Source organism: Heliangelus exortis, chromosome 21 (assembly GCF_036169615.1).
Source record: "Heliangelus exortis chromosome 21, bHelExo1.hap1, whole genome shotgun sequence".
Taxonomy (NCBI): domain Eukaryota; kingdom Metazoa; phylum Chordata; class Aves; order Apodiformes; family Trochilidae; genus Heliangelus; species Heliangelus exortis.
This window is the reverse complement of record NC_092442.1, coordinates 5,688,547-5,708,938: the sequence shown is the minus strand read 5'-3', so window position 1 is coordinate 5,708,938 and position 20,392 is coordinate 5,688,547. Positions and strand designations below refer to the sequence as shown.

General features: G+C 42.3%; 1 protein-coding gene across 1 annotated transcript; it reads right to left on the bottom strand.

Annotated features, from left to right (window-relative positions):
- Positions 1 to 2,478: 2,478 nt before the first annotated feature.
- TMEM248 (transmembrane protein 248) lies at positions 2,479 to 19,155 on the bottom strand. Its single transcript, XM_071764951.1, has 7 exons — positions 18,917 to 19,155; positions 9,816 to 9,990; positions 8,853 to 9,138; positions 7,513 to 7,663; positions 6,549 to 6,732; positions 5,957 to 6,100; positions 2,479 to 5,177 (listed from the first exon to the last, which is right to left on the bottom strand). The coding sequence occupies exons 2-7, from the start codon at positions 9,972 to 9,974 to the stop codon at positions 5,157 to 5,159; spliced, it is 945 nt and encodes a 314-aa protein (XP_071621052.1). The 5' UTR covers positions 9,975 to 9,990; positions 18,917 to 19,155; the 3' UTR covers positions 2,479 to 5,156.
- Positions 19,156 to 20,392: the final 1,237 nt, after the last annotated feature.

Here is a 20,392-nt window from a genome sequence, read left to right as displayed (position 1 = left end):
TTGGAAACCTATGCTGAGGTCCCCAATTCTTCTGCTAGGAAGCCTTGCAGGTTAGGACATAGATTCCACCCCGTCCTCCCCCAGTAGCAGCACCATCAATCAGATGCATTTTCTAGCCGAAGATAAGTTACTTTTATCAGTAAAGGTCATAGCACTTAGCAGAGCTGCAAAAGCCCTTTATAAAGGAGAAACTAAGACCTAAAAAGACAAAACAAGCTGCCCAGCCAGGTCTCCTGGGAGCTGGTGCCATGCACCAAGGAACAAGGACAGTGCTTGGCATCAGCACTGAAGATCCAAATCCAGCCAGCTTGCACCTCACTTCTCAGCATGGCTGCTATTTATTTAGCTGAGTTGTTTTCAACCCAGGGTTAGCACCTCAAGGTCAGTCCCCAGGCTACCTCTGAAAAGCTGGCACAAGCAAACAGACTAAACACCCAGTTAAACAGATGCCACAAAGGAACCTTTATGCGTGCAGCTTCTGAGACATCTTCAAGGGTGGTACTGGTAGGGATCAGAAATCCAGAGTTTGTAAGTCACTGAGTTAGCTGGCTCACACCAGGCAAACCAGTCACAAGAGCTGAACATCCATGGGTTTCTACCTTTATCTACAGCTTCATCTTCTCACTCTGCTAGGCAATTCATCACCAACAAAATTCTGATTAAAGCTGGAGGGAGAATTTACAATCCAAATTTCATCAGCTGACAGCATACTAATTCATATGAACTTTTGAGAACAACATTTTGAAACCATTTTTAAAAGAGGGCTAAAGCAATTTGCTTGCAAAAGGAAGGTGCTGTCATGAGGAGACAGATGCTGTCCCTCATTTTCTGCAATACTTTCACATAATACCAAAATATTTGGCACAAAGCATCCGATTAAAGAAATGCCATTGCCGATGGCAGATGGTACTTCTCATCCCAATCTGTAGCAGCCTGCTAACGTTAGATGTAATCTGATTGCAAACACAGCACATGCATTTTTTCCACATGAGCAAGCTTTACATAATTTTTCACTGCCCTTATTTTAGTTTGTTAACAAACATTGTTCTGAGCAATCAGCCTGATTACACTGTTATCAAATAAATAAATCCCTTCTGCTCACCCCACCCTTTCAGCACCTGGAAATGTCCAGTTACATCAGCAAAACTGCCTTTTTTTCCCCCTTGCATTGTCCTACCTGTCTCTAACACCTAGTTTCAGCTGCTCTTACTAATAATAGCCAGGAGGGGGCCTTTAAAGAACCTGACTTAACGCCACAGCACTAAATTACAGGAAGACTTTCCCTATATAAGAAGCTTGGGAAATATTCCAGGTTAGCAGGTTGCTCACCTTTACTTTAAAACAAAATGATTCAATCACATATCGATTTGCCAAGTACATTGGTCCCCAGTGGGAACTGACTGTAGATCCTCCTCTAAGTTTACTCAAGTGTAACTCTGTGCATCAAGAGCTATAAAAACAGGATTTTCTTCAAGGAAGTTGCACTTCTGTAAATCTCCTTGAACAAAGCTGTTCACTTGCCAAACAGAGGCTGCCCAAGTTATGAAAGAGAGTTTGTTTAACAGAAAACAAGTGAATACGTGTCTGACTGCCTTTCTCTTCCTCTTTGCTGGCTGAGGGACAGGATTCAGTAGAGGCCAAAGACAATTTCTTTTCTAACATAGAGACAGACTCAAAGTTGAGGCCATGTGAACACAGGGCATTAATACTCATTCAGGACAGACATTTCAGAACTTGCCAGGTTTCCTGGACTGGTACTGCAGGTTTGCAAAAACTATCATATTAAAAACACTTTTTTCTAATTATCTGAGTTCACCTCATGGATCTGCTTTTAAGCAGTGCTCCCATTCTCCCAAAGATGTGAACAGGAACTGTTTGGATTCTTTGAACCCTGTTTTTTAGAGAAGGAAGACAGGCCGGCCACTTCATACTTGTTAAACACACCATGCCGAGCTTTTAACAAGCTTCCAAAAGCAAAACAAAGTATGTTTTTCCTACTCTATCAAGCAGTGAAAACATGCAGGTGCAACTTGTTCCAGCTGCCCAGTAACTGGAGCTAGAATTTAACAAGCCACATTATCTTGATTGCAACAGCCATCCATATCTGTCCTCCATCTCCAGCCACCTGCAGGAATCCTGAAACACTCAGCATCTGCTCTTGGTTCAGCTGAGTCAGTTACAAAGCATTTGAAGCAAGGAGGCAGTAGAAGCCATGATCACCATCTAGGAACAGTGATAAGAAGGATGGGTCTAGGTCAAAAGTTCTGCATTTCTCCTGACAGGCATTAGAGCCACATTCCCTACAACACAAAGCAAAAAAGTTAACATAATGTGCTCACTGCACCATACATACACAAAGGGTTTGAGATTCCAGTCTAGTGCAGGCTTTCACTGTCAGTTTCTAATGATTCTCCATGTAACATAAGGGATTTATGAAACCTCCACAGCAACTGGGCAGTAGAAATAACAACAACAGAATAAACTTCATAATTTTTATTCTGCAAAGCAATATGCACATCTTACAAACACAAAATTAATCTAGGAGAGAAATGTCATTTCCAAATCAGCTATTATCCATCATGCAACAAGACAAGTGAAATGTAAGAACAAAACAAAAGCCATCTTAACCCTACAATCACCTGCAGAGGGTTGAAAACCAAGGCTCAGATTTTCTACGTAATGCCAAAGAAAAATGCAAAAGAAAATGGCAGCTTTCTAAGAACAAGAAAACACATACAAATAGAATCAAAACTGATTCAAGTCATAGTTAAAAAGAAAAAGAAAACAAAAAAGGAAAGATCAATATGATCTGAACTTTTAAGTTTTTACTCTTCTGTTTGGCTGCATTTAACTTTTGTACATTGCGCCTAGGAACAATCCAAAACTCCTCAGTATTGCAGCATTCAAACCTGAGGGACAACCTTACCTCTCCACTGAAATACAGAGGTGCAATGGGATAAACTAAGGCCAAAAAATACAACTCTCTAACATTTATCCTTTTGTGTTTGTGGGTTGCAATCTTAGTATTTCTGGGTACTTCGGTACAGGGGTGATCCATGGCAGAGCAGGCTCCTCTAATTACCAGATATCAAAACCAGCTTAAGAAGAATTTTGTTTTCCTTAACAGACCAAATTCCATTTAGAACGTTTGGAGTTTGATTCTTAATTTGCTGAAACAAAAAGGACTTGGCTTTGCTTTTTTAAAGGAATTGTGTTATGCTGGGCATTTTCTAGTTGTTCCCAGAATTTGCACCACCAACCCAATCTGTTTTCTATTCCTGCCTTTGGTCCCCAGGTTCAAGCCACCCTCGTAAGCAACTCTAGAAGTCAGTATTAATGCAGAGGCTGGGTATGTGTGAATTAGGAACAGCTCAGACAGTTTTCATGAGAAGCTGTTTTGCCTTCACTGACTCATTTCAGTGAAGCAGTATTAGCCTATAGCAGCATCAGGAGAAAACTGGAAGCTTCATTTTATCCCTAGACTTCAAACTAGGTCACCTCTAAAGCTTTGCCTTAACATCCCTGGAAAAAAAAAAAACATGTTAGTTAACACCTCTTAAGTAACTGAAATTCTATAAAGGAAACATGCTGAAGAAAACTGTGACTATTTTGCTTCAGACACTCTGAAGACTCATGAACTTACTGAAGTCCCACACATACAGACCAGTAGGATACCATTCAATAGTGTCTACAGGTAATAAATGAAGAATCTTATGCCAGCAAAATTGAGACTGTGAAATTTTGACTTGAGTTTCTTCTTTTGTGTAGTTTAGAGCAAAAGGAAGAGGGGAAAAAACCATATGTCTACGTATGTCTGTGTATACTACCTGACAAGGAAGCTGAAGGACAAGATGAAAGGTCAATTAAGGCAACCAGTGAGATTTTAAAAGCAGTGGTGAAAATGTCTGCAGGAAAACTCTGACTCCTGGAAATGAAGGAGGCTACTCAGTAAGAAATTAGAAACAGCAGAAGCCAGAATGGGGAAGGGAGAAACACACAAAATAAAACCTCTGATTTAAGAATGGACACAGAGAACAGTGTGTTTTACTGTGTGGTTTCTTTGACCTTAATCACAGCAGCCTAGTTCTCTCCTTGTCATTTTCCCCTGAGCAGACAGCATTAAATGGAAATGGGACAAAGCTAATAAAAGTGTCATTTTCAGCTGCCCTTCAGAGATGGATGGAGAGTCCCAAAGTGAAGCTCTATAACAGACTATGGGATTTCTTTTCCTTTCATTATTTGCACTCGCCCAAGGCTGTGCAGAGCCCCAACAGACTGTTAATACAATACATCTTTTTATTAAGTTTCACTTTCTAGAAAAAAAAAAAGTATACTGAAAGCTACTCTGCAGCAGTCTTAGTTTGAGGGCTGCAGATGGGAGGCCAAGTGGAAAGCTTTCCAGATAGTCTCTATGCTGACTGATTCTCTGGCATTCAGCAAGCCAAATGAAAGAAAAGAAAAAAAATCAAACTTAGCACTTTTCAGTAAGAAACATTTTAAAATGGGACTTCACTTCTTAGTTGTTTTACTATGAATAAAAGCACAAGTTTGTCCTAAATACAGCACTATTAAAATGTGAATATGTATTTCTTTTTTCAAAAAAATCTAAAACGTTGATATCTTTTCTTGCAAGCAAGGAGCAAATGGAAGAAAGTATTAGGCCACACAAATACACATTTAATTCATGTAGTAGATTGGTGGCTTTGGAAATGCAGTATTATATCAAAGGTGCATACTGTTTCAAACACACTGTACATATCATTGGGCAAAAAAACAAAGATCTGTTGGTTTGTCTGAGACATTTGCAAAGGCATCTTAACCTGCCCAGATGCAGCTAGACAAAAATATCTTGCTCTGACTATATGTAGCCATATCACTAAACATATCTACACAAACATTCGGCTATGTCCACAGGTAAAGACTGAAAGTTTCCCCCCCTCCCCCCCGCACTACAATGCGGAACAAGTGCATCATCTGACCTATTCTGAATATACTTTTATAAATATGTACAAATCAATTACAGGCACTTGAAATGTCTTTGGTTGGAATAAACCAACATTGCAAGATAATGTATTCACAGAGTGTTAAGACCCATTCTGGGTTCAGCAGGCAATGATTACGGTTCTCAGTCATTCTCGGTAAAAGGAGAGGATGGATTATGCTTCTGACAAAGCAACCTAAACAAAGGGAAAAGAAAATATTTAATTAAAGTCAAATTCTTAATCCTGTAACAGTGATATTACTTATCTCCACGCAGCTGCTGTATCTGTCCTTGCTTTTTCAAACAACCTTGAAAAGTCTGACTTGGAAAGGAAATCAAAGTAAGGCTGAAGGTGTTTTGTACTTGGCATAACCAATTAAAAAAACAAAACAAACCCCCAAAAACCTCAGAACAGTTTATACTGCAAAATATCATAAAGATCAAAAAGTATCAACATTAGCTTCCTGCTTCACACATAAATATATTCGTATGTAATCCTTCAAGCAAAATGCAGGTCTTCAACACAGTACTGAATAATGACTGTTTCAGTAGCAATGTGATTGTTTTAATTAAATTCTGATTAACAACCATTAGAATTATATATGATGTTTTATTCAGTTTCATTTGTGATAAAAGATAAAAAAACCTACCAAATACTACCTACCTGATGCTTTGTACATAATGGTACAAGTAATACCAGAATCATGTCAGAAGAGCTGCATTACAGCACTTAAATGAACTTCAATAATCCTCTTCTGCAGGAGAGAAATCTAGCTCTGAGGATCTACAAAGCACATATATGTATTCTGTAGCATCTGTCTGTACTGTCCACAATGAAACACCCATAGCTCTTTGAAATTGAATTAAATTTTCATCTCCAGAGATAAGAAAAAAATAGTCTGTACTGTGGAAAAAAACCCAAGGTTTTCTGTGTTTTCTTATCAGAGTCAATATTTTGTTGTTACACAGACTTACCTTTTCAGAGCAGAATTCTGTGTTGCTTTGTCTCAGTTTGCTTGGTCTGCCTTTAATAACTGCATAGCAGAACATTGTAATCACCATCACAAAAAGAAAGTAACTGGTATGCATGAGATGCAGGTTTATTAGAGAGCGATCATCCTGCACAGAGAATTAAAGCCATTTACTGACAAGGCACCAATAAACTGGCAATTTATATTAAAGCAATAATTATCAGATCAGGCCAGAAATTAACCTCATGAATCAACTTTCTCCCCTTTGAGCAGCTGGCATAGTAATGAAAGTGACTCCTAATTATGTCACAAAGAGCTAATATGCTCCTTGTGTTAAAAATCTGTACCAGAGATCCCCTCCCATATCTTTTGTCAAATGATTTCAAAATATAAATGTTAGTAATTAAAAAGCTCTGGGCACATGGCAACTGCATGAAAACCATCATGCCCATCAAGCCCAACTCTGCCTCAGCCCTTGCAGCACATACTGAACCAACAGTAATATGACTATTTCAGGACATGAACAGAACCATATTAAATTTAACAAAAGCTAAGCATTTATCCAACACAACATATAAAAACACCACAGCACTTACATCTGGAACTATAACAGTTAGTTTGGGATTTAAAGCATGGTACACTTTTCCAATTGCTCCTTTGTAACACCAGAAGGGGTTATAATCTTGTGCATATTTCGTATTAGAGTCTCTTGCTGTAGTAAAGATCTTGTACCAAAGTGTAGCATTGCTGTATGTTTCAGGAACACAATGTGGTGGCTGACTGTGGAAAAGCAGAAATTATTAGCACCCCACTATTTTCCATGTTAAGCAAGACTCACTTTTAGAACTGAGTCAAGCTCAGTCTTCTCAACAGCAGGATCAAACATGGTTTTATATTGGACCTTCCAAAACAACAACAAAACCCAAAGCTTAACCAAAAAGGTGTAAAACCCCCATATGATTCCTACTAAAATCAAGCTTTAACTGCATGTTGTTCCAGTAAGTCAACACCCCACAGCTTAATTAGAACAACTTTGGTTTGCAGAAGGCTTCACACAGTCATATGAATCTATCTGGTCATTCTTCAGGGTGTATTTTGAATAGTGTCAGGAGTCTAAGGAAGATAAAGGGAATCTATTTTAATGAAAGGTCTGCACCTGCTGGGGTATGGTAGCAAAGCAGCATTTGGCTTATGCTGATCTCTCAGCAGGGGAGAGGATAAGAACCTTAGTGTCAAGCCTTAGCTCTCACACAAGGTAGTGAAACTAAACTACAGGGTATCTTTCTTAAATATTTACAGATTTTTTTGTTACTAGTGAAGTTTAAATCACAGGTAGTGCACTGAAAGGCAGATAGGGACTACAGTTCAAAATATCCACAGAAAAACTTCAAGTTGCTCAAAGGCAGCAAAAGCCTCAAGACAAGGTTTATACTTGGAAGGGCAGGTAAAACATCCACAGTCAGCAGTAAAGTTCATTGGGAAGTAACAAGAACAGAGAACCAGCTGAGGAATGAAACACCCAGTAACCAAGCTATGAAGAAGTGTTTAAAATGCACTTACACTGTGACAGGAAACACGTTGCTGGCTGCTGTCACAGTCATGCAGGTTGTGAACACAACCTGCTCGCAGTGGCCGTGAAGAACACAGTCATCTGAATTCCAAGCAGCTGGCAGGGTGAATGTAATATTTATCTCCTCGTGGGATTCTCTGCCTTTGAGAAAGAGAGAGGGAAAGCTGGTTTTCATTCACAAAAGTATCTGAGCAACAATCTCTAGGATAAAGACAACACACAAATGACTAAGGCAAGCAGGCATCACCCTGAAATCTGTACCTTTGAAGTCATCCAGGATCTTTACTGTCAACAAAGAGAGCAGAAAGAAAATTAAAAACCAAGCCCAGCTGCTGGTCTTTCTAATATCTCCTGCCCCAGAAGTGGGGCCATTAGGCTCCTTTCAGAAATGGAAAACTCACTATTTGTAAGTGAATTTATGTATGGTCAGAGAACTTTATTAGCAAGTAAAATCACACATCTGTAACCTTTCTTCTTCTCAAAGAAGTTCCACATTTGCTTTTTCTGACACATACTTGAAGATATTTTGGAGACAAAAGGTACCAGCACATACTGAACTGTAGGTTAAGTAGTGCAAATATATTCATACTGAAAATAAATCCAGCCTCCTGAAAATGCAACTTGCATTTGCTAGCTCTTAAAGCACTAACAAAATAACATCAAATACAGTAATAAAGATTCAAAGCTATGGCAAATGCCTCTTCACAGGTCTCGGGTTCAAGACCCCTTCAGCCATTATGATAAAATGCAATCCTGGCTAGAAGCTAAAATTCAATTCTATTTCTACTACTAATTCTCTACAATCTCCTGTCAGAAGTTACTGGCAGGGCAGCCACAAACAGATTGGTCTCTTCACACCACAAAGTTATAACCACCATGTTGGTTGCTGTTTGTGATAGTTTATTCATGGGTACCTTTTAGATAAACTGTATACTTTAAATATGCTACTTGATCTCTAATGGATACACATCAAAGGCTTCAAAATGTGAGTTAAGGACTTGCAGGTATATGGAGACAGAACCCGTGATAGTCACTGCAGAAGCTTTTGCTGCTTAGAATTTTGTTGGCTTAAAAAATTACCTTCAGATGTCATTAGGCTAATAATTAGAAACTGCAAAGCCTAATCTTGGTAAATCTGCAGGCTCATTCTGAATGCCAGGAAAAGTTTATCTAGCAAACAAGTGGAGGGCTCCACAGAGAAATATACTCATAGCAAACCTGGAGACACCATGGTGTTCTTAGCAGAATTATCTCACCAATAATATGCTGGCAAGTTTTTATTTGATTATATAGTTATCACTCAAACTTATAGTGGTCAAGTCTCACATACCTGAGAGTCCAATCTGGTGTCCAAAAATTGTGGAACTGAGATGTGTGACATTGCGAGAATATCCACCAAACGGCCGGAGAGGGTCCAGTGTCAGAGTGATTGTAACAGAGATGTTTATTGGACCTGAGTCCTCAAGAGTCTGTGGAGACTGGGTAGAAGATCTTGCCTGTCCACTGGTCACGGTACTTTCTGGAGTTGTGGTATCATTGATGAGATGTTTTAAGGTTTCATTCTCAGATATACAGAAGTCCAGATCATTAAAGCGCAGAAGGAAGGTATTCCAGTCCTTAGAACAAAGGTGAAAGGCTTCAGGTTAGCAAGTTAACTTTTGACACTAACCAACCCACCTGCAGTCCAAGTCATTTAACTAAAATGACACAGCTCACAAAGCAAGCACAAATACCACCATGGCTATCTCAAGCACAGGGCAAGCTGTACAGAAAAATCAGATGTGCAGTCCCCACCACTGTCAGACCACTGCTCAGAGCAGTGGCAGAATATCCTCCTTTAACCTACAGAAGGACCACACTAACTTGGTCCCTTCTCACCACCACGCTCAGGGTAAAGGGGTTTTAGCAAGGTTTCCCTTATTACAGAACAGTACTGCTACAATGGCAAGGACTACTTGCCTTCTGTGAATCAGAAGTTTCATAAAAGAAGCTAGCTGGCACATCAGAGTAAGAAAAAGAAAAGCTCCTAGTCATGGTAGGGAAGATCCATGTCAGATGATTTGGCCTCATCCTCAAACTAAAACAAGACTATTCCAACATTCATACCAAGAGCCTCTTTCCTTATGTAACAAAAAAGGCAAGTATAAATTAAGACAATATGCAATGAGACAGCACACTCCTGTGAGAAGGAGAGCAAAAAAAGCAAAAAACCAAACCACCAAACTTGTTTTCTTTGGGCATGTGTTTCAAATTAGCATTCCCACTGTTTAGCTCAAGAACTTTTTGTACCTACCTCTGTCATTTCTGGTGACTTGATCTCCTTGATTTTGAAGAAGTAACCCAGTGTCAGGAAAGCTATTGCCATAGCACTTACACTGATCATAAAGACCACAAGCGGCGGCCGACTGCTGATGTAAACCTTCAGGTTCTCCAACAGGTTTATGCTGAACATTATTCTGACTGTTCACCTGAAAACAGAGAACGTGACAACAGGGTGACTGGGCTGTGTTACAGGGTTGGGATTGGTAGATCACGTAAGACAAAAGTTTGACAACAAAAAATAGAATCACATCCTAAAATGAGATCCAATGACATGATTCTGTGCTGTTCACTGAACACAGGCTCAGCGTGCTTTAAACAAAGCACAAATCAAAACATGCTTGCCATCACCTTTTTGGTGCCTGAAAATGCCAGCTGGGAACAGATTTTAAGAAATGAGGACAACTTCTAGCACAGCCAAATATCACTGATAACATTAAAACCAGTTCTTGTCCTTCCCCACACGCCTCGGCAGGATATACACAGCTACACTTTAATTCCAGTAACAGCTGAATTAATCAAATTACAGTGCAGACGGAGTTGTAATGCAGCCCACAGATCACACTTTGTACCTCTCTGCATATCCTTTCATAAATGAGGCTGAAACCTTAAAGATCCCCCTTTTCCACTCTCCCTAGCCCCAAACGACCAAACCTTCCAAACGAGATCTGAGAAGTAGCAGCCTGCATCATTTTAACCTTCTCCATCAAGAATTCTGCAGACAGAAACACTTCACACCTACATTAGGGTGGAGGCTGGATGACTCCTTTCTTTATTTGATTCTTGCAGAACCTAGGGAACTTTTGCTCAAGTCTGTAAACAGAGATTGCCTTATACATGCTGAGGAAATGTACCCAATCGATAATTTTTTTTGCAACATAGAATATTTTGTCTGATTCCCCTTCTGAATTTGCTTTTCATTTGGACCCAAATTAAGTTCACTGTAGCAGCTTCCCCACCTCCACTCAGAAGGAAAAGCAAACAGTTCAGTGTTAAAGGCCAGCCTTGCAGCATCTACTTCACAAGCTCTGCAAGGAAGGAACTTCAAGCAAACCTCTTATCTTTATCTTACCTACAATCCTGGTTGAAAAGGATTTTAACCCCAACCAAACTAGAAAGGCAGTAACTGTTCCTAACCATGTGTGAGGGCAAACTTCAGGTCTAGAATCTAAAGAACTCAGCACTGCAATGGTTAATGCCTGAGCATCCATACAGATCTGATAACATTTAATTAAGTCAGGGACTGTGCTCCCTGCAGGTCTGGGTGATTCTGAATTGACTCTTACTAGAAGCACACCACATTTAAATCCAGATGTAGCAGGGCTGAAGAGTGCCAAGTCTGAGGATGAGAAAGGGACAGGTTTTGAGAAAGAGAACAAGGGAGAGTAATCTTTGATCTGATCTATTGATTTAAAAGAAAGGAAGAGAAAGGAAAAGGACTAACTTTCAGACAAAGCCTTTTTCAGATCCCACAATGTACAATGATCACATCTTTCTTGTGCATATTTGAGATTTTACTGGCAGAAATGCTTCTGTTATTCTTAACAGAGGGAATATTGACAAATATTGGCCTGCAAAACTGCTGCAGAGAAGGGAAAATCCAACTCACTGAGACCTGAGGTCCTGTGGCAATAACAGAACACAGAGCTGTGCTGCTGACTCTCCCCATCCCCACACACCTACATCCTTGCCTGGGTGAGATCTGCTGAAGCAGGCCTCACTCCAGAGCACCAGATCACGTCCTGGGTTTAACTATTTTGCACCATCAACCCATTTTCATCCACTCTGCAAAGACCAGGGAAGCTGGCACCTTTTTATCAGAAAGAAGGACTGGGTGAGAAATGCCTCTACTGTGTGTCTGGGAGTGGAAAGCAACGAGCAGAGAACGGACGGAGAGACGGAGAAAAGAGGAAAGAAAAGGGGATGAAAAATGTGCACCTTACCACAACTTCTATCTTTGTCCAAGACCAAGCTGTGCTATGGCTGAAAACGCCAGTGAAGGTGTCAGAAGGCAGGAGTGAGAGGCAAAGGGAGAGCTGGTGGGGGAAAAGATCATGCTGGGTATGATCCTCGGGTACGTTCTGTCTCCTATCTTGTCGCTGGAAGCAAATTTCTTAAATGAGCCCTAGTTAAAAATCCCAAACGTTCCATCTAGAAACATTGGAGACACATGTTGAGATGGAAAGAGATCAAAAGATAAACCAAAAGCAGAGTTGTAGTCAGTGTTCCCTTCTGAATTTCCTTTTGAAAATAACAACACAGATGCAGGCTTTATTACAGCATTTAATCAAAGCTGAATGTCACCCACAGCATATACAGCGCTCTGATCCCTTTTTAAAGGGGCTTCCAACAGCTCCATTAGCATGTTTGTTTACCACAGGGTCTAAAATCAGCCATAAAACAGGATGTGCTGAAATGCAGACATATAAAAACATTTGGGCTAATATTTTTATGTAAGAGATCACCAGCTTTTAAGTGCCAGTTGCTTAATATGCTCCCATAACTCAAAGGCTTTGAAAGCAATTAGAAAATGCTATAAGCTGCAATTTCCGAAGCGTAATATCCCTTTCGAGCATTTGTGAGAGAAATGGGAACAACTGTGGATTTCAATACTAGAGCTGACATGAAAATAGCAATTGGGCACGATTAGGGCAAACCAGAAAGAGGGGAAGAATGCTACCACACTGCTGACAGAAGAACTGCCACTTCTTTTAAGAAATGAAGTTCCTGAATAGCACTACTTGTCAAAGAAGCTGTGAAACAGTGCATGCAAATCAAAATGTATATTCCCACCTAGATTTTAGGGGCTCAGTTATGGTACTTAAATCCTCCTTTCTGTTACAACCTGTTAGAAATCCAGCACAAAGAGCATTCTAGTTGTAACTAACAACGACTTCCCCCGTGTAAATGAGTAACCTCAAGAATATAATTTAAACTTTTATTTCTTTTTCACACAGTTAAAAAAAGAAACCGAATGCCATTGCCTCCTGGCAGGTCAGGAAAGCAAGATCAGATTTCACTTTTTAGCTAAATAAATAATTTAGGAAGCGGCTCTAATAACTGCTGCCTGCCTCTCCCAGCAAGGCCTTTTAATACTTGTGCAATAAAAATCTCCCCACTCAGCCTAACAAGTAACTTAAGTGCAATGGGAAGAATGAAAACTGCCAGCCTGGAACACTGGCCACCAACTGCAGGGTAATTGCTTGGCACTGACACGTCAGGACAAAATGCCACGTTCAGGCAGAGTTACAGCTGACTCCTTGGGAAGTGCTGGACAAGCACTGGAGAGATGTTGTGGTCTTTAATCAGACCCTATAAACCCCCCTGAATTCTGTTATACAGTTAAAAAGATTAAAATGGTAAAGGATGGAAAGGATGGAAAAGCACAATGGTTACTAAGTCAGAGTCCTTGGCAAAGAGAACTGGGAAACAACCTAAGAATTGAGGAGATAGCCACCTGATTGAATACAGTGACCTTAAGGAAGTGATATTTAAAATTCTTTATTTGCATATGAAAGAGTATAGAAAAGAGTCTCTCAAGAATAAATGAAAAATGAGGAGATTCTTGAATTAAATTGCAAAGATCAGAAAGTCAATGAAATGAGTCATAGCAGGAGTATTACATTCCCCTTTCTGGGCTTTACAGCGAAGGAACTGAATTCCTAGCAACAATTTAAAAAATGCTGTACTCAAGCAGGTAATAAAACTGCAGCTGCAAGAAGGAAAAAAGCCAAAACATTAAAGGGATCAAGGTAAACATCTGACTATTTGTATTGTGCTATAAAGTTGAGTATCATTTTGCCACCAGGAAGCTTAAAATCATGTAATTTCCTTACAAATATCTCCCCTTCTTCTTGTGCATGTAGGGCAGTCATAGTCTAGATAAGAAAAACATTTGGGAGGGGGGGTGTTACATTTAAAAAAAAGCAAAAAAAAAAGGGTTACATTTTTAAAAAAACACAAAAAAACACTGAACAACCTTTAGGAAGAAAACTGTGGGTGGAGAAGAAGGGCAGCAGGCCAGCACTAACCCATCCATTAAGACCTCACATGTTTTCTAAGCCTGAACCTCTTATTGCACATAACAGTGTTTGATCTTAACTGTGCAGCTCATTTTATTTATAAATCAATTATGTTCTCAAAGATGCCCCATTACTATCAGTACAACAGGGGTTAGGAAATGGGTCACATCAGGGTTAACCACTTTGAATGAAAATAATGCTGCCTTCCAGAAAAACACTCATAAACACAAATCAACTCAACTGTGATTTTCCTAGCAAACCACCCATAAATAACATGCAAACAAAGAAATGGTGTTGATCACAAACTAAAGTGTCTCTCACGTAAGAACTGTAAACAGTAGCAGGTACCAAAAATATCTTTAATTTGGTGTTCTTCTCTTCAAACTGAACTTACTGTCTAACACCTAATCCACCAAAACAGGAAAGCAAAATAGGTCACAGTTGTGTTAACTGTGAAGCTGTCCATTAAAGTTCAGAATAATAAAATGATCTGGCAAAGCTTTAGCAAGACTAATTGGTGTCTTTATCTTAAAACCAGTACCACCAGTCTATCAAACAGAACTAGAGAAAGTAAACTCAGTTATCTTACAACTGAAAATAAAGCAGCAATTATCTTCCTCTCTTTTAAGAGAAAGAAAAAAGAACAAAAATTAAGATTAAACAATAGTTTCTAAACTCACCAGAAGATGCCCTTTTGTGCCCTATCAACAGCTTTTACTCTTGGTTTCTTTTAGCTAATCAACTAATTTGTTCTTTACATCTTTGGTAGAATTTCACAATGTAATATATTAATTATAAAACATGCAGCTGGGAGAAAAAGAGTAATTTCCTACTAATTTAATAGGAAGGCTTACTTTACCATACCAGTATCTGTGGAATAAAGGAGATGCCACTATCTGCAGCTGTTTCAGTTCATCTTTTTAGGAAGCATATCAAGACCCTGTGGGATGAAACTGTAAAGCCTAAAACCCCTGTCAGTGACAAAAGGACAGGCAGGGGACTCCTGGAGGAAGGAATGGAGGGGAATCCTCCAGAGCAGAGCAGTTTTTCTGTCCAACTGATCCTCTTCCCCTCCTCCTGTCCTTCAGTGTCAAAAAAAATAAACAGACTCACAGTAAATGTCATCAGTCTTCACACAGCAGGGGAAGAGAAGCAATCGTGATGTGCAGAGGAAGAAAGTTGCTGGAAACATCACCCAGGATCCTGCAGTCCCCTGCACCCAAATGCAGCCAGCAGCTCAGCAGCCAGATGTGCACAAACACATCCACTCCCCCAGGACTGCACCAGGAGAAAACTCTCAAGTGGGAGATAATGGTGAATTGGCTCAAACCAGTCAGAGGCTCAGCACAGTTTTCTGAGCTTTGCTTTTTTTTTTTTTTTATCGTATAAACGTGTTTACTGATAAGAAGAAAAACAACCACATTTTCCCAGAGTCTGGGAGCAGAAAGTGTCAGGGAAATGGCCCTTTGTGCATGCAAAGAGCAAAGGGAGGAGACACAGGACAGCAGAGGAGAGAGAACATCACCTGCTGAAAGGGATTTTTGCTTTTTGGGTTATTCTGGTGACAGAGTCAGTTATTAAAGAAAGCCCAAGGGCTTGCAAGAACAGAAGGAAGCAAAATGCTTCATACTTTCATTAAATGTTTTTTTTAACCTCTCAAAACACTTTTCAAAACATAATTAAGCATTTCAACATCTCCAAGCACAACATAAACAGCAAGTGTTTCATTTCTACCCATAAAACAAAGGAAGAGAAGTAATCTGGTCAGTTACAATAAATGTTAAGACTCAAACTGACACAGAATTTCAAACACTCAAGTTCCTGATTGCAACTCTTGTTAAAGGCAGAAAACTAATAAAAAAGTAGATGAGTTAAAAAATAAACAGGAAACCATGTGGATCAGACATTACTCAATCTGTTTACCTGAAGTTTCCAGATATTTACCAGCCCTTCCTGAAAAATACGTGCTGTAGTTCAAAATGTCTGTGGTGGATTTCACACAAGCACCTGAACAGTGAGTCAGCTGATGCTCCTGGGACAGCAAAGCTGATTTCAATTTACCACTTGAAGAAAAATTTATGCAGAAACAGACAAACTCAAACAGGCTCCAAGTTTTCCAGCAGTTCAGATAATCCCAAATTCTGACTTTTGTTAAAAGTGAAAAACACAATTTAAAATACACCCCTCTGTAAATTAAAAGTAAGCATAAACTCTGGTTGAAAATAGACATTTTGCTGCCAAACTTTAAAAAGGCAGCCCAGTCTCATTTGCCAAGTGAGTCTGTGCCATGGGAAAGAGCACACTTTCATATAAAAGATTTCTGGCTTGGGCATTTTTAAAACACTCCAGCTTTTACAAGTCAAAGTCACGACTTGCACCATGACTTATCATAATCTAAATAAAACAGAATACAGGAAAACATACAACACTACCCCCAAGGACTTTGGAGTTGTATTAAAAAATGCTGTTTACTGCTGCTTAGCATGAGAACCTGGGAGAGGAAGGCAAAAATAAAATTATTCAGTTTTATGAGGCCTGAAGAAGTTCCATGAGAAATCAAATTCCGTGTACAACAGCCAAGCAAACACAGTTCCCAGAATGTTCACTCAAGAAATACAAAAAGTCTCAGTGATAGTTTAATAATCAGAAAGAAACTGCCTTAGTGACCAATGAAAGACAGTTAATTGTGGACTTTATTCAGGCTGCCCACTAAGGAACGGGGTACAGAATTCACCAGTGCAGAAAAATGCCAGAAAAGAGCAATTCTGAGTGTTTGTAATGAGAACTGTAAAGTGAGGGAGACACAGACAGACAGGCACACAGCTGGAATCACAAGCAGAAAATGACTGACAGGTCGAGGAAATGGCAGCTGGAGAGGAAATGGCAAAATAAAGAGTTCTGGATGCAGAGAGAAGGTGACGCTGGCTGTGTGAGAGAAGCAGAAAAACAGCCAGTGGTTACTGGGGAAGAAGAAAATACAAACAGCAGCAAAACCTACTGGAATAAAGGACTTGGGGCAACAGCTGAAACACCAAGGACATGGCAGTGATGTTACCACGGCTGTGTGCTTCACCCCCACTGGTCAAAAGGAGTAAGACTTTAATTTGCTGAGCCCAAACTCACATAGGTAAGCACAGCCTTCACTTTACAGATAGATAATTAGCAGACCCAAACATGCCAGGACATATGGAAGTTTTCTTTCAACACAAAACCTGAGAGTTCTGAGTCCTGGGAACCAGCTTTATTCACAGGTCAGAACAGACTTCTCAAAAAAAAAAAAAAAAATGAAGCTCCCAACACAGACATGCTTCTGGCAAGGGGAGATTTGGGAAAAGCAACAAAATTCTGACACCAACAAGTTTCATTAATACTTAGTTCATGGCTCCTTTGAGGAAACAGATTGATAAAAAATGTATGCTGATTAATGAATAAATGAGCTACTATTACAGCAAAGACATCTGCAGGAACAGTGCCAGGGGGTGTCTGAGCAGGGAGCTTCACTCCTGTGTCCCCCACACCCCAGGGGTGATGGGGTCCAGTCCCCTCTCTCCTGCTGGATCATCCAGCTGGCACAAAGGACACCTGGGTCCCTTTGGTCCTGCAGATGCTCCTCTCCTGTCAGAGCACACTGACTGCTCTGTATCATCACTCAGCATTTCAAGTTCTTGTCTTTCAAGTGGAAAAGAAGAATCACATTCCACGGGCCCTGAGCCACTCCTCAAATCACAGGGGGATGGGGGGGGGGGGGGGGGGGGTAACAAAGCCACCAAGGTTTTAATCCTCTTTGATGGCACAGGATCTCTGGTCAAAGAGCACTCAGTCTCACAGGAACACTGCAATTTTCTCTCTGCCTGCAAGCCTTGTCCCCTGCCCTGCAGACACCTGCTGACCAGGCTCATCCCCAGAAACCAAAGGAAAAGCAGGAAGGTGGGAGGCAGGAGCAGCCCTCCTAGATAAACCTAGAACCATTTTGCATGTCCAACCCATAAACAAAAGGATTTTTCTGTATCCCCTTTAACTCGGATGCTTATAAACACACATTAATGATTTACCACCAAAAAGGGGCCCAGTCGTGACAGGATTTCATCTCACGACAGGATTCCAGCTGTGAAACTTCTGAGAAGTTCAGTGAGGATGTGGAGAGTGATTCCTAATAAATCCTTATCTGGACTGGAGGTTTGTCTGACAGGGCAAACTTCCCCAGGTAATTACACTGCCAGAGCTAATCATGCCAATAAATTTCCCCAGGGAAGACGAGCCTTTAAAAAGCAAACAAAGGGAAAGGGGGAAAAAAAAAGACAAGCTGTGCTGTAGGCTGCTCTTTTCCTTGTCAGGCAGAGATGTTTCCCAGGGTGTCCCTGTCTGTGGTTTGGATAAACGGCCCAAATTTAACAGCAGGAACCCAGCAGCCATGTTCCAGGCATGATGCACCAGAAATTCTATGGATTGAAACATCACAACTCCTTCAGACTTCCACAGAAAAAAAAAAAAAAAAACAAAGAGGATAAAACAGGGGCAGGTGAGGAGCAGCAAACAAACAATGAAGGAATCACTTCCCAGAAAGCTGTTTTAAAAATGGAAATATTTATAGTGCTCCCGGAATAACTCTTTCTGGTTTTCCCTGCTACGCTGCCACACACCGAAAGTCCAAGCTACCAACATTTAAATTTTTAAAAAATTATTATTAAGTAAATAATAAAGTAAAACTAACGCTGAAGTCCACCAGCACGGCCGAATCACCCCCGTTCAGACCGGAATCCCGGCAGATCTGGAACCAGCTCCCTGCAGACGCAGCCCTGGGGGGGTTTGGGCAGCGCCGGGGCCCGCCCGCTCCCCGGGGCGCTGGGGCCGGGGTTCGGCTGCCGCTCCCGCCCTTACAGAACCGGCCCCGGGCAGCCCCGCTCCTGCCGGGATCCCGGCGCTGAGGCCCGGAGGTGCCCTCGCTGCCCACCGGCAGGAACCCCCCGGGCCAGGCTGGCAAGGCCCGCGATCCCGGGGCGGCACAGGAGGCCGCTGCCCCCTCAGCCGCTGCCCCCCCCCGTCCCCGTCTTACCGGTGCCCGAAGGAGGGGAAGAGGCCCCCGGGCCGGGCGGGCGGAGGCCCGGAGGCGGCGGCGGAGCTCAGAGGCGGCGAGGCTGCTGTGCGGGAGGGCTCTGCACCATCCTCCTGCCCTGACGGGACTACGGGGAGAGGGCCGGGGGAGGCCGGGGAGGGGGGGTAAGGCCGCTGCCGGTGCCGCTGCCCGGACACCCGCCTCCTCCGCCACCGCCTCCCGCTGCTTCCGGGGACGCAGCCGTGACCTCTCACCCCGCCGGCCGCACGGACGGTGGCGCGGGGGGAACAAACTGCGGCGGCAACGGCAACGCGCGGCCCGCGGGCAGAGACCCCCCCCCCCCCGGGGCCCGCACCCACAAGCCGCACCCTCACCCCGCACCCCCGGGAGTGGCCAACGCCGCTCCGTGCGATCGGTCCCGCACCGGGAACGGGCCCGGAGGAGGCAGCTCGGGGTCTGCCGAGCGCCCTCGGCTCCTCCCGCCGCCTCCCCTGGTGCCGGCACAGGGGGGAGCGCAGCCCCGGGAAAGCCCCCGCAGCTGCCCCGGTGTCAGGGCAGGGGGTGCCGGCATCTCATATCCCCTTATTCTGATTAGGGAAAAAACAAAACAAAACAAACAAAAACACCAACAAAAAAAACCCTGTCCAAAGACTCAAGACGTCTCGAGTGAGTCTTGAGACTAAAAAGTGCTCAGGATGAGGTCCTTGAAGCAACTGACTTAATGGAAGGAAGCAAAAAAGAACATTTTAATTACCCTGAAGTCCAAACGCGGAGAATGCAAAGCCTGGCAGCTGGGGAGGAACAATCAGCACAACCAACACTCCGGAGTGAATCCGGGAGAGGGACCCTAAGCCATGGAGGGAGGGGTGCTGGAGCTGGGGTGGCTCAGGGGGACCTCACCCATCTGCATCCAAACACCTGAGGTTCAGAGATGCCAGAGGTTTGGGCTCCTGCGGGTCATCCAGTGAGGGGACACGAGTGGAAGGGAAGTGCTCCAGCATCACCCTTCAGCCAGTTCATCACAACTCTGCTCCTGTGGCACCCTGCACCCTTCAGAGCCAGGGTGCCCACCCTGCCAACCCATCCCTGCCCGCAGCAGCTCCATCAGCTGGAAGGAAAGGGTCTGTAAGCACCTGCAAGAGCTGGGGTTCTGCAGGATTTTCTTTAAGCTCACAAAGGTCAGAAATCACCCTGTCCTCGAAGATGTCCAAGGACAATTACTCCTCTTAGTTAATGACTGATTCCTCACTGAAGCTTTTGGAAAGCAGGAGGCAGCTGTGGCAGTGTGTGCTTGCAGAGCCTCTTGGGCAAGCAATTAAAAAATGTAATGTACAGCAGTTCTGCACATGACTGACAACAGGATGGTGGCCGAGATAAAGCAAAAGGACAAATTCATCTACCAGATGAAGCATCAAACTGTTTTGTCCTGTGCTGCAGCCACTATGAGCCTCCAAGGTTCAGTTCTTTCTCAGAGGG